This window comes from Mustela erminea, chromosome 18, assembly GCF_009829155.1.
Source record: "Mustela erminea isolate mMusErm1 chromosome 18, mMusErm1.Pri, whole genome shotgun sequence".
NCBI lineage: Eukaryota > Metazoa > Chordata > Mammalia > Carnivora > Mustelidae > Mustela > Mustela erminea.
Window position 1 is genome coordinate 1,716,570 of NC_045631.1, and position 13,562 is coordinate 1,730,131.

Below are 13,562 nucleotides of genomic sequence, written 5' to 3' on the forward strand. Positions count from 1 at the left end.
GGGGCTGCGGGGCTGGTGACCATGTCGCCGCCGAACTCCCATGGAGCCCAGCTGGGGCTGGCAGAATTGGGTGTGGGGTGTGCTGAGGTCCAGCTCGGAGCTGAGGGCAGCGTGCTGTTGGGAGAGGCTGGAGGCCGGAGGGGACCAGGGAACCAGGCGGGGAAGCATATTCACTACTTCCTGGTGGGCAGTGCGGACACGTCAGTGGGCCAAGCAGAGAGCCCGCTCCTCTCACGGACGGGAGATAAACACTGAAGCGGGCAGAGAGGGCGACGGCTGCGGAGGAAATTACACGGTGCTGAGAGAGCGGGATGGAGGGCGCTGCTGGAATCAGGTAGTTGGGAAGGAGCTGCTCAGAAGGTGGCATTGGAGCTGGAACCCAAACGGTCAGGAGCCGAGTGGAAATTGGGAACCCCCGTGTCGTGTGGACTCTCAGTCACCGATGCTGACAGCAGGGTGGAGGCTGAGCACAAGAGGGCAGGCGCGATGGCCAGGAAGCCTCTACTCGGTTCTGTCTTGAACCTAAAACTGCTCTAAATTTTATCTGATGGGAGGCCGGCCCGGCTCCATCGGCGGAGCACACACGGGGCTCTTGGTCTCAGGGTCGTGAATACAAGCTCCACGCTTGGGGGAGAGATGCCTTAAAAAAAAAAAAGTTTATTTAAAAGAAAAAAATCAGGGAGGCTGAGTCCTGGGCAGGAAAACAGGAAGTGTAAGGGCAAAACCCGTGAGGTCCTAGGGAAGAGGAAAAAAGCCAGTGAGCAGAGTGACACAGAGGGGGTCCTTGATGGGTGAGCTGGGTCACAGGGAGGAGCCAAGGTATGATCTTAGATGGAACAGCGAGACATCGAGGAAGATCAAGCAAGGGATGACACGCTCTCACTTACATGGAAAGTCACTCCGGTCGCTCTACAGACAAGGCTGCAGGAGGGCAAGTGTGGCAGCAGCAAGGTCACGGATGGGCCCGCTGCTGGCCGGTGGCCAAGTCACAGTGGTGGCTGGGATGAAGACAGGGGTGTGCAGTGAGCACAGCAGAGCTGTCCAATCACTAGATCGTATGCCTGAAATTCCTGTCACATCACTTACGGGAGAGCGGCGTTCAGTTCAGACGGCAACAAGCAGACGGAGGTTCTAGGACCTACTGTCCAGCTCATAGGTTCGGCTCAGTGCGGAGTGCAGGGGACGGAGGAAGCTAGGATGCCTTGAGGGAGGGAGGACTGGGTAAACAGGTTTTGCAGAAAAGTCAGAAGTTCTCTGTGAGTTGTTTATTTTTTTAAAGATCTATTTATTTTTTAGAGAAAGAGAGCTTGAGCAAGCAGGGAAGGGGGGGGTGGGGGCAGAAGGAGAGGGGATCGTAGACTCCCCGCTGAGCACGGAGGGGACACAGGGCTCCACCCCAGGACCCCAAGGTCATGACCCCAGCCATGATCCAGAGTTGGACTTTTAAGTGACTGAGCCACCCAGGCGCCCCTCTCTATGGGTATTTTAAACTTGAGGTGCACATTTGGGTTCAGACGTCTTCCTTTGCTCTTTTGCACTTAGTGCAGGACCTCCCGCCTCCTTAGGAAGCCTCCCTTGTAGCCTCGAAAATCCCCCAGGGCAGGATCGTATTCTAGGACCAAGGTTTCCAACGTGGTTCCTACCGTTCCCTTATCCTCAGAGCTGGAGGGAAAACGGGCACTGTGACCACATGCACACACTGAGCTCCTCTGGGTCCCCCGCTTGAGTGGGGATGGCCGTGGGGGCCCGGAGTCTGCCCTCAGCCTCCCACCCCAGGGGCTGAAGACCGGCTCACCATCACACCCCTGTGGGAATGACAGCTTTCAGGGCTGCCCCACAGCACTCCCAGCCCCACCCCCTTCTTCAACGCTAGCTGCAAATAAGGTCCACCTCTGTCCCCAAAGTGAATGCATCTCGCTGCTCCTCCTGACAAGATGAGGTGACACAGGTGAGTGTGGAGGGAGTGGACCATGAGTCTGGGGCAGAGATCCGAGGCCCTCTGGCCTTTGGGTCAGTAGCCAGACATGATGACAAGCAGGAGGCAGATCGAGGGGATGTGGCCCCAGGCCCAGGCAGGATTATGACTTCCGCCCTGGGCTGGAACAGGGAAGGGGGTGGGCCTTTTGTTGGGAGCTCCCATTTCAACCATACCTTGGTGTCCTAAGGACCTGGTACGGTGGAGGAAAGGGAATGTGGGGGAAGGTGGGCTGGACAAGAGGTTTGAAAACCACTCTTGCAAAGGCTTGTCCCTCCCCGCTCAGAGCAGAGCTTTGCACACACAGGAGTGGGCCAAACAAGCACAGGGTTGAGGTCAAGAAAAGAACCTCAAAGTAGATTCTTTTGGAAAAACTGTTTATTGAAGTTTATGTCACTAGGGGGTGTCTTCCATTGTATCCCAGAATTCCGGGAATCAGGGCGGTGGCAAAGTGGCAATGGTGAATTTGGGAATCTGGTCTCCCAAAAGTACCTGCCGCTCCACCCCTGATTCTGCGATGGCTGCCAGGCGGATCACCCCTCCGCTGGAGCCGTCCCGCTCCATGGCCAAGGCAAGAGCTGCAAACAAAAGAAAGCTGGGGTCAGGGTCAGATGTCGGCTTCACAAGGAGTGAGGAATGGATATGCGGGTGGCTTGGATATGAGGGCTGGAGTTCACAGGCCCAGAAAGCCAAGTCCGCACCATTGGCAGTGAACTGCAGACACTCGTCCTTGGTCATGCCTTCCCGGTAGGTCGCATCGACGTAGCCATAGATGTAGGAGCTCCCAGAGCCCCCAATGGCGAAGGACTGCCTTACCATCATACCCCCCATGGGCACTGAGTACACCTGCCAGATGGAAAGATGAGAAGAGTCACCGGCTATACCGACGGCAGCACACAGACATACAGCGGCCCATGTGGGACCGGTCTGGGAGGTACAGACTGGGAAGAAAAACAGAAAATGGGTGGGGTGGGGAGAGGATCAAAGGCCTGTGCTCTGCTGGGGGTGGGGGTGGGGTATCTCACCTGCCCTCCCTCCTGGGGGTCCCAGCCAGCAATGATGATTCCTGCCATCAGGTCCTCCCGGTATCGGTAACACATCTCCTTGAAGAGGCTGGCCGCTGTGTGGACCAGCGGAGGCTCATTCAGCTCAATGCTAGAGGGTGGGGAGAGTGACAGGAAAGGTAGCCTCCGGGCCTGGGAGTCAGAGCATTTAGCACCTGGGGTCCCAACTCCATGCGGATACCCGCCCCTCCCCTGCCCACAGGTACCTGTGGAAACCGAGCTGGTAAGTGACGGCATCGGCTACTGCCTGGGTGTCAGCCGCTGAGCCCGAGCGGCAGCAGAAGATGCGATCATGAATAGGGGTCAGCTTGTCAGTCACTCGATTGGCGATGTAGGACCTGAAGGGTGGCAGGGCCGTGACGGGGTGATCCCACTCGTCTCCCACCCCTATCCCACTACTGCCCACTCCCGGGGCTCAGCATTTCCCATTAGTTCCCACCCAAACAGAAGCCAGCAGAGACTTTCGCAAAAATGTCTCCAAAACGTGAGAAAGGGAAGTTGGGAAGTAATGGGAGCTGGAACAGATCCTTCAGTCCAAGGAGGGGAGAGATCTTCCCCCGCGGGGGGCTGTGGAGGGTCAGGACGGCCTGCCAGGCTAGGAAGGAAGGAAGGGAGGGAAAGATGGGATGCCCGGCCAGGACCTGTCCGGAGCTCACCCAGTGGTCGTTCTGGAGTCGGCTCCCAGAACCACGCCCCCTTCAAACTGCACGGCCATGATCGTGGTCTGGGGTAAGGAGAAAGGGGTGAGTCCGGGCCCCTTCCCATTCTCCCGCGTACGCAAACCCCAACGATCCCTCAGTGCAGTCCCCTAGAACACGCAAGTCGTACGCCACCGACCCGCCAGCAAATCTCCCGGGGCCTCAGCACCCCCGCACAGTACCAGGTTTCCAATCCCCACATCCCCAGAGGGCCCACGCCGGCCGGAAACCCTCGTCCCGCGAGACTCCGGGCTCCGCGCTCCGCGCTCCGGCGTCCCTCTCCAACATCCTCAGGACACCTCTTCGGCGCTCGAGCATCAGACCACCTCTATTCCCCCCCACCCCGTGTTCCAACCCACGCAGGCCTCCTCCTCCCATCGCATCGAAGTTTGCGCACATCTCCTGAACCCCGGGTGCCTTCTCACCCCTGTGGAGACTTCCCGGCCTTCCCAGTCCGGGGTAATGGCCTCGGGACCCCAGGCCGGCGCGGACCCCAAGCCTCGAGTGGCTATTAAGGTGGCCGCCATCTTCCTCCTCCGGAACTGCCACAAAGCAACTGTCGTAAAGCGCTCTGTCACTCTCTTCAGTCTGGCCGTGGAGCCCTCTGCGGCGAAGCTAAGTCACGATTGACGGCGGAAGGGAAAGCAACGGCGCAGGGAAGATTCTTTTGCGACGGTGAACGCTTGACGGCAGGGTGGCCGGTCGACGAGCAGAAAAGCGCCCACGACGGTGTGGATGGACTACGGTTCCCATCGGGCTGCGCGGGACTTACGTAATCTGAAGGGCGTCGCGGTTCAGAGTCTTGGGGTGCTTTTGGCCGTCTCTGAACTAGAATGGCCGCACAGGCCTCGCTTCTCTTGGGTGTATACACCTAGGACCGTACACTCGGAGTGGAATTGCTCGGTCATGTAGGAACTCAGGCTTGGGGCGCCTGGGAGCTCAGTCAGTCAAGCGTTCGGCTCAGGGCATGATCCCGGGGTCCTGGGATCGAGCCCCGCATCGGACTCCCTGCTCGACGGGAAGCCTTCTTCTGTTTTTCCTTCTGCCTGCCGCTCTGCCTGCTTGTGCTCGCTGTCAAAGACTTGAAGAAAGAAAGGAACTCTGGATTTAGCATTTTGCGGAAATGACAGTTCCCCATAGCAGCTGCCCCGGAGGGGTCCGCCAGCCCCGCGTGCATCCGTGAGCACCGCGTCTCTCCGCGTCTTTGCTGACTGTCACTGTGCGCTTCCTGTTGTGGCAGTCCTCCTGGGCGCGAAGGGGCATCTTGGGTGGCCCCCACCCCCATTTCCTTATTGATTAGTGATGTTTTTATTCTATTATTACTTTTAAGTAATCTCTACACTCATCGTGGGTCTTCGGCTCACAAGCCCGAGGTGAAGCGTCACATACTCCAGCAACTGAGCCAGCCACACCCCCAAAATTGGGTTACCTTTTTATTGTTGAATCCTAGGCGTTCTTTTTTATTTCTAGATATTCTAGATATTCTAGATATTCTAGATACTAAGCCTTTGGCGCCCCTTTTTATAGTTTCTTAAGTCGGATGGTTGATCTATTGATTTACGATCTTTCTTCATTTTTAAAATAGGCATTTACATGGGCGCCTGGATGGCTCAGTGGGTTAAGCCTCTGCCTTTGGCTCGGGTCATGATCTCAGGGTCCTGGTATTGAGCCCCACATCGGGCTCTCTGCTCAACAGTGAGCCTGCTTCCCCATCTCTCCGCCTGCCTCTCTGCCTACTTGTGATTTCTGTCTGTCAAATAAATAAATAAAATCTTTTTAAAAAGTAGAATAAAATAAAATAGGCATTTACAGGGACAAGTTTCCCTGTGAGCACTGCTTGTGCTGCACCCTAAGCTTTAACGTGTTTTGTTTTCCTTTTCACTCATCTCACAAGGCTTGCCCTGTGATTTCTTCTTTGACCCACTGGTTGTTCAGGAGCCTGTTGTTTTTTTTCTACGTATTTGTGAATTTCTCAAATCCATTCCTGTTACGGATCTCTATTTCATTTCCTTTTAGGGAATATTTTGTGACTTCAGTCTTTTGAAATTTATTTTTTTTTTAAGATTTATTTATTTGAGAGATGGAGAGTGAATCTTGAACAGGTCTGGATCCCAGGCTGAAATCAAAAGTCAGACCCTTAACTGACCGAGCCACCCAGGAGCCCCTAATCTTTTATTTATTGTTTTAATCTTTTAAAATGTATTGAGCTAGGGGCCCCTGGGTGCCTCAGTGGGTTAGGCCTCTGCCTTGGGCTCGGGTTGTGATCTCAGGGTCCTGGGATTGAGCCCCGCATTGGGCTCTCTGCTCAGCGGGGAGCCTGCTTCCCCTCCCACTTTCTCTGCCTGCCTCTCTGCCTGCTTGTGATCTCTGTCTGTCAAATAGATAAATAAAATCTTTAAAAATATTTATTGAGCTATGGTGAGGCCTAACATACGGTCTCTCTTGGAGCATGTCATATGTTTATTGAGCTATGGTGAGGCCTAACATACGGTCTCTCTTAGAGCATGTCATATGTGCGCTTGATAAGAACGTGTATTTTCCTGGTGTTGTATGGAGCGGTCTTCCTGTGACTCTGCTGGTCTTCTACATACCACAGCTGGAGTGGGTTTTTGAATTGCGAGTCTGATCTAAACGATCCCCTGCTTCAGGTGAACTCTGGAGACAGAGTCCTAGCTCTGTAAGGTAGTTTGTAACATCCTCCTTGAACCTGCTCCTGACCACCTGTCCAGAATCATGTCTCCTCTTTACTTTGTAATTTTTTTATTACAGGAAAATATAATGTAACGTAAAGTTCAGCATTTTCAACATTTTGTCATATGATTCAGCAGCACTAATTACATTTGCATTACTGTGCAACCTCCCCTTTTCATTTGGACTCTAGGCTCCTGCCATCTGAACCATTTCGTATGTTCAGACATTCATTTAACAAAAGGCTAGTGAATGTCTACTAGGAGACAGGCATTGTTTGAGGCACTGGATGTACATCAGGGGACATTTCTGTCTAGAAACTCCCTGCCCCATGCAGCTTGCATTTCTCAATGGAAACAAAACACACCAAATAATTACAAAACACAGCGTGTTATTAGACGGTGACTCATGCTAAGAAAAAAAAAAAAACAAAGTAGGGAAGGGAATAGGAGGAGTGTGTGTGTGTGTGCTGAAATTTTAGGATCATCAGGGAAGGGGCCCCTGGGAGGCTCAGTGGGTTAAAGCCTCTGCCTTCAGCTCAGGTCATGATCCTGGGGTCCTGGGATCCAGCCCCCCATCCGGCTCTCCGCTCAGCGGGAAGCCTGCTCCTCCCCCTCTGCCTACTTGTGATCTCTGTCAAATAAATAAATTTTTAAAATCTTAAAAAAGAAAAAAAAGAATAATCAGGGAAGGTCTCCCTGAGGAGACATTTGAGTAAAGTCCAGAAGGAAGGAGTGAGGGAAGTCATTTCTCTATTTCGGGGAAATGCTTTCCAGACAAGAGGGAAGAGACAGTACAAAGATCTTGAGGCAGGATCATGCGTGAAATAATGAATGAAAATCCAAGAGGTCAATTTGACCAGTGCAGTCAGATCACGTAGGACCTTTACGAAGGTTTTCATCATTCTCAGCTGAAAATATAACCTAGAAAATTTACTTAAGTTCCATTTTTTTTTTTTTTTAATCTGAGTGCAATAGGGAGCCACCGGAAGGTTTGGAGCCTGCAAGTGATGAGATATGATCTATCTTTCAAGAAACTACTTTGGCTGCTCTGTGAAAACCCACAGTAGGGAATCCGAGCATGGGACACAGAGACAACTAGGAGGCCACTGTAATAATCCGGGTGATAGACATAAAGGTGGCTTGACAAGGGGGATGGCAGTGGAGATAGTGGGAAATGGTCAGATTCAGCAGATCAGATGTGGGTGGGATGAGAGAGAAACAGAAGTCAGGACGACTACCAACTTTCTGGCTTAAGAACGTGGAAGAGTGGGACGCCTGGGTGGCTCAGTTGGTTGGACGACTGCCTTCGGCTCAGGTCATGATCCCGGAGTCCCGGGATCGAGTCCCGCATCAGGCTCCCAGCTCCATGGGGAGTCTGCTTCGCTCTCTGACCTTCTCCTCGCTCATGCTCTCTCTCACTGTTTCTCTCTCAAATAAATAAATAAAATCTTTAAAAAAAAAAAAAAAAAAAAAAAAAAAAGAACGTGGAAGAGTGAGTGGTCATGTACTGCCCTGGCAGAGACTGGAGGAAGTACCTGCGGGGAGGGAAGGCATGGGAAGCTCAGGTTGGGACATGTGAGATTCTAGCAGACATTCCGGTGAAGACACGTAACCGAAGCTGTACAGACAGGATTCTGGGGTGCAGGAGGAAAGTGGGCCGGACCCACCCTTTGAGTTCTCAGCGTGTGAAACGGCCATTTGCCCGTTCCCTGTTGCCGTGGGAGCGGTCAAGGGGGCCTTTGCAGGAGCCGCGCGCCCGCTGGTGCGTCCTGGTGCGCAGCTTTCACGCTTGGGCGGCCGAACGCAGGGACCGCGGCGCACACGGAGAGGTGCGGCTCCGGGGGCGGGGGCTGCGTCGGCGGCGTGTGCAGGCGAGCCCGGCAAGCAGCCGGCCGCGCTGGGCCGGGGCTCGGGGCGCAGGGCTGGGCCGGAGACTGGGCACGCGGCTGGCACCCGCAGCCTTGGGAGTGGCTGGGAGCGTGAGTCTCCGGCTGCCGGGAACAGGGTTGATGCATCTTCCCACGTCCATTGTTTCCACTTCCCTCCAGCGCCTGCAGTCATCGCACGAGACGCCCCGAACCCGCCGCGCCCCACGAGCGCATTTTATTCCCACGGCACGGCCCCTCTCCCGCGGCTGCGCAGAGCGGGCGGGGCGTTACCCAACCCTGCCGGGGGCGGGCCCTCCAGGCATCGACGTCACGCGGAGGCGTGGCTCCGGCGGCCCCGCCCACTGGGCGGACGCAGGGGGCCTGCGGGCCAGAAGCCAGGAGGTTGGGTCTCGGCGCGTCTGGCTCGCCGGGGGCTTCAGGCCAACTGGAGTAGGCTGCGCTCGGCCAGCAGGCCCTGGGTGCGGTTGTAGACATCTTCCAGGGTGCCCGCCACCCGGACCAGCGCGGCCCGCGCCTCCGCCTCCCCGGCGCCCGGGCACGCGAGCTCCAGCCAGCGGCCGCGACCCGGGAAGGCGAGGAACGCGAGGCGGGCGGCCTGGCGGACCACCCAGGGGTGGTGCGGGCCCAGGGCCGTGCGATACGCGTCGCTGCACTGCACGCCGGCGTCCGGGCCTCCGAGCGTCCCGGTCGCCACCCGGTGGAGGCAGAGCTGGGACCAGCGCAGCGCTCGGTGCAGCAAGAGCAGGATCCGGGAGCCCGAGGAGCTGGCGGTGTCTCGCGGGGCGACGCCGGGGCGCTCCAGCCGTCCCTCGTGCCGCTCCCACGCCGCCATGGCCAGCAGCGACGAGTAGTGCGCCGCCTCCGGGCCGTGCACTCGAGCCTCGAGGGCTGTCACTTTGGCGAAGGCCTCGCTCGTGGCGAAGGCGAAGATGGAGCCGAGGGGACTTAGGAACCTGCGTGTTCGGTGGCGGGCAGAGCGCGGTGGTTGGAGAGGGGGCGGCGGAGCTCCGGGAGGTGGCGCCGGGTGGGGGGTGCGAGAGTGCTCACCTGACCAGCGCCCTCCATCCGGCTAGGTACTGAGACAAAGCCAGGTCCCCTTCGGGGTCCAGGCTGGCGCGGAACGGCCCCATCACGTGGCCCAGCACGCCCTGGGGGCCCCCACACGGAGGCTCTTCCCACTCGGGGGCCTCCAGGGAACCCGACTGTCGCGGGACCTGGGGGTAGACACGCGCGGAAGGGGGCGGGAGCAGAACCCCTAGCCCGCTGGGTCTCCTTCGCCCAGCAGCCCCCTGGCTGGCGTCTCTCCTGCCGCACTCGGCTGCGGACGGGAGAGGGGAGCCAAGGCGCAGGACCCGCCGGTCACCCGATCCTCAGCCCGGCCCCGTGCCCGCGATCGGGGTCTCACCCGGAGCTCCCGACCCCAGCCCTATCCGGGCATACCTGGACCGGCGGCGTGCTCTCGGGAATGCACGGCTGCGTCCCGGATCCGCAGCCTAGGGGGGTGCCTGGGGAGGGGCGAGGCAGAGCGCTGAGGGCTCGGAGAGGGGGCTTAGGTCCCCAGCGTTTGGCTTCCCCGTTCCTCACCGAGCCGAGGAGGGCGGCGAGCACTCACGCGAGCTCCAAGCGCACACAGAAAGCAGCAGCAGCAAGAGGAGCGCGAGAGGAATCGCGTGGCGGACCCAGCGCCGCGAGGCCAGCCGAAGCAACGCGACCCCGACGGCTGCTGCCGGGGCCATCGCCCCCTTTCCAGCCCAAGCCACCCCTTGTCCCTGCGTCTCGGTAGAAGCCTCCGGTGCCCTAAGTTGCTAAGGGTTAATAATTAACCCACTAAGTCCCCTTCCCCTGTGCCCTTTGCCCCAGAGGGCAGCATCCCCGCGGGGAAGGACCGGATGAAAAGGAGTAGGGGGATTCACCGACGAAGAGGATGGCGGCGGGGGGATGGGTTCGTCAGCGACCACAGGTCTCTGCGTTTGCCTTCCTCGTGGGGCCAGGTGGTAGTAAGAGAAAGAGGGCCTGGGGTCGAACCAGCTCCCCCACTGAGCCATGGCGCCTACATTAGCTCTGGGCTTGAATTCTCGCCACTGTAAATTGAGGACAATAATAGGTACTTTGTCGATCTCACCTGAGGATTAAATGGTAACGTATGTGCAAACACTGTACATGGAAAATCTTAACCACAATTGCTCCATAAATCTTTCCCTATGAAGTTCAAACGCAGGGCACCTGGGGTCCAGGAAGTACCCCCTTCTAAATTCACAAGCCTGTCTCCAGGGGACCTGTCTCCATCTGGATGTTTTATACGTTTACATTTTTGCGGCTTAGTTTCTGTTAAACCCCAGATTGGTTCCGGCTCTCCCATTACTCATTTTTTTTGGGTGTGGTTTTTTTTTTTTTTTTTAAAGTAATCTCTCCGCCCAACATAGGGCTTGAACTCATGACCTGAAGGTCAGGAGTAGTATGCTCTATGGACTGAGCCAGGCAAGCACGCCCCCCACATTATTCTTCAAACCAAACTTTATGAACTATTTCTGCATCCAGGCCCTGTCCTAAGCCTCAAGAAGACGAAAGAGACTTCACACAGCTTCAGGTCCTGTGGAAAATGTATCACATCTCCCCCATGCAGATATGGGCTCCGATGAAGACAGGAGCCTTGTTTTTCCTGGTTGCTGTTCTATTTGCAGCACTTAGAATAGTGCTAGGCCAAAATACATTATTGCTATATAAATATGTATTGAATAAACACAGGAAAGTGTGGAGAGCAGGCAAATCGGGTGGTGTACCCCATGACACATGAGCGTTTTTTGTTTCTTCCCCAAATAGGAGTCCACCTGGTGGTCATAGCTAGGAAAACACTCAGGGGAAGGACCCAGGAAGTGATGTCAGAAACAGCATCTCTTGGGGTGCCTTTGTGCCTCAGTCCGTTAAGGATCTGCCTTAGGCTCCGGTTATGACCTCAGGGTCCTGGGGTTGAGTCTCACGTGGGGCTCCCTGCTCCACAGGGAGCCTGAGCCTGCTTCTTCTCCCTCGGCCTGCTGTGCCCCCTGCTTCTGCTCTCCCTCTGTGTCAAATAGATAAGTCAATCTCACACACACACACACAACCAAAAACAGCATCTCTTGTTCTTAGGGGTTCTTAATCCCCTGTCCATAAACTTCCTAGAATTGTTCCTGTCTGTGTATGTTTTCTTCTTAGGGGAAGGGGTACCCCAGATTCTCTGGGACTCAGGGCTGCAATCACTAAGGAGGTCCTTTCTAGCTCGCACAGTTTCTAGATTCTTGCCCCATCTCTCCCTCTAATGCTCCCTCCAATCCTGGAGGTCCCTAAGGTTGCTGGTTACCCATCCTCTCCAGCATATCAGAACATCCTTTCCATCCCCAGATGGAGGGTCTCTCCACTTCCCAGAGTTGGAGCATTTCCCAGCTTGCTGACGTTGATCTTAGGCATGTCACTTGCCATCTCTAAGCCCCATTTCCACCATCTGCGGAGTAGAAAGGGTAATCCCCCCTCCCACACCCGCCGTGAGAATTGAGTAACAACGCCAGCAGAACAGAACCAGAAAGAGCCTGCAGTAAATGCTCAGTGGGGGGGTGGGGTTCATTCAACTGTTGGTCAGTTCTCTGGGCCCCTTCTCCTCTTCTCCGGTGCTGGAAGCCTCTGTCTCCTTGAGCAGAGGTGGAGTGTGCAAGGTTCCCGGAACGGATTAGTTTCGGGTGTCAATCCAGGGGGCCCTTCCGTAATCAGAGCCTTCAGAGGAGCAGAGATGGTATAAATCTGCATAAGGGGCCAGGCTCACAGAGGCTGCAGGATGGAGAGGGGGCCAGGAGCCCAGCTGCTGCTGCTGCTATGGGCCACCTGCTGGGGACACGCACCAGCAGACCATCTGAGCGACTACGCATCGGTCATCGACGTGACCAACGGGGGTCCTTGGGGTGACTGGGCCTGGCCCGAGATGTGTCCTGATGGATTCTTCGCCAGCGGGTTCTCGCTCAAGGTGGGGGTTCAGGCCTAGGTCTCTGAGGAGGGAGATGCACGACCCCGTGCGGGGAACACAGCATAACAGTCTTTTAACTGGTCCTTACCCATCCGATCGCCCTATCCAGGAGGAGCCCCCCCAAGGCATTCCTGGCGATGACACTGCTTTGAACGGGATCCGACTGCACTGCTCGCGGGGGAACGCAGAGCGCAACAAGCACGTGGTGCAGTCCCAGTCTGGAAGGTGCGGAACAGGGTCCAAGGGCCCCCCAGGATGCGGATATGCCCCTTACCCTGTTACACGCCCACCCACCACCGCTAAAAGCTTCCTCCAGGGCTGTGGGGCAGCTTAGACCTGGGGAGTGGGTGGAGACCTCCCCTCCGCCCCTTGGCGGAGGTCAGGTGACAAGACCCCACCCACCCGGGTCGTGCAGCATCCCCTGAGGAGACCGCAAAGCTGGGTCGGGAAGGGGGTGGGGGGAGGACCCAGAGGTAGAGCTTCTCCCCTTCCCTCGCAGGTGGGGCGTGTGGAGTGAGCCCCTGTGGTGTCCCGGGGATGGCTTCCTCGTGGCTTTCTCACTGCGTGTGGAGGACCCGGAGACCCGGGGGGACAACACGGCAGCCAACAACGTGCGCTTCCGCTGCTCCGACGGCACGGAGCTGGAGGGGTCAGGCCTGGCCTGGGGTGACTTTGGAGAGTGGAGTAAGGCCTGCCCCAAAGGCATGTGCGGTTTGCAGACCAAGGTGGAGCAGCCGAGGGGCCTCCTGGACGACACCGCGCTCAACGATGTGCGCTTTTTCTGCTGCAGCAGTTAACCAGGGCCCCGGCCCCGGGGGCCAGTCCCACGGCTCGCTATTAAAGCTTCTCTGTCTTGGCTCTGGTCTTGCTTGCTTCATGGGTAGGAAACTGCGTCTCCCCACTCCTCCTCCCAGCCTGAGACACGGCCAGTCCCAAGTTCGGCTTGGGGCTCAGGAGTCCCCAAATGCCACTGAAAGTTACGGACCCATAACCTTGGAAAATGCCCTTAAACACACTTTTGCACCCAAGTGCGGGGAGTCCTCGGCCTCCTGAGGGTGCCTGCGGACATCTGGTTGTCATTAGGAGCTCAGGCTGTTTCCTTTCTGAACTACTAGGGACCTCAGCTTGAGAAACTTCTACCAAATCAGGAGACGATGAAGCTAGAACATCTCAAGGCCTCATTTTCTAGAGTTTAAGCTCATTTGTCTTTTCCACAGTTTCCTTCCTTTCCCTACAAAAGTGAAAGAGTGGCTTT

At 56.5% G+C, this 13,562-nt stretch overlaps 3 protein-coding genes across 3 annotated transcripts; 1 reads left to right on the forward strand and 2 right to left on the reverse strand.

Annotated features, from left to right (window-relative positions):
- Positions 1-2,335: 2,335 nt before the first annotated feature.
- Positions 2,336-4,305, reverse strand: PSMB6 (proteasome 20S subunit beta 6). Its single transcript, XM_032321839.1, has 6 exons — positions 4,163-4,305; positions 3,696-3,763; positions 3,246-3,377; positions 3,001-3,130; positions 2,677-2,821; positions 2,336-2,553 (listed from the first exon to the last, which is right to left on the reverse strand). Exons 1-6 carry the CDS (start codon positions 4,262-4,264, stop codon positions 2,411-2,413), a joined length of 720 nt encoding a protein of 239 aa, XP_032177730.1. The 5' UTR covers positions 4,265-4,305; the 3' UTR covers positions 2,336-2,410.
- A 3,617-nt stretch (positions 4,306-7,922) lies between these two features.
- GLTPD2 (glycolipid transfer protein domain containing 2) lies at positions 7,923-10,152 on the reverse strand. The gene is made up of 4 exons (XM_032322222.1): positions 9,929-10,152; positions 9,757-9,821; positions 9,364-9,530; positions 7,923-9,269 (listed from the first exon to the last, which is right to left on the reverse strand). The coding sequence occupies exons 1-4, from the start codon at positions 10,050-10,052 to the stop codon at positions 8,732-8,734; spliced, it is 894 nt and encodes a 297-aa protein (XP_032178113.1). The 5' UTR covers positions 10,053-10,152; the 3' UTR covers positions 7,923-8,731.
- A 1,289-nt stretch (positions 10,153-11,441) lies between these two features.
- Positions 11,442-13,165, forward strand: VMO1 (vitelline membrane outer layer 1 homolog). The gene is made up of 3 exons (XM_032321971.1): positions 11,442-12,307; positions 12,417-12,532; positions 12,807-13,165. The coding sequence occupies exons 1-3, from the start codon at positions 12,122-12,124 to the stop codon at positions 13,102-13,104; spliced, it is 600 nt and encodes a 199-aa protein (XP_032177862.1). The 5' UTR covers positions 11,442-12,121; the 3' UTR covers positions 13,105-13,165.
- Positions 13,166-13,562: the final 397 nt, after the last annotated feature.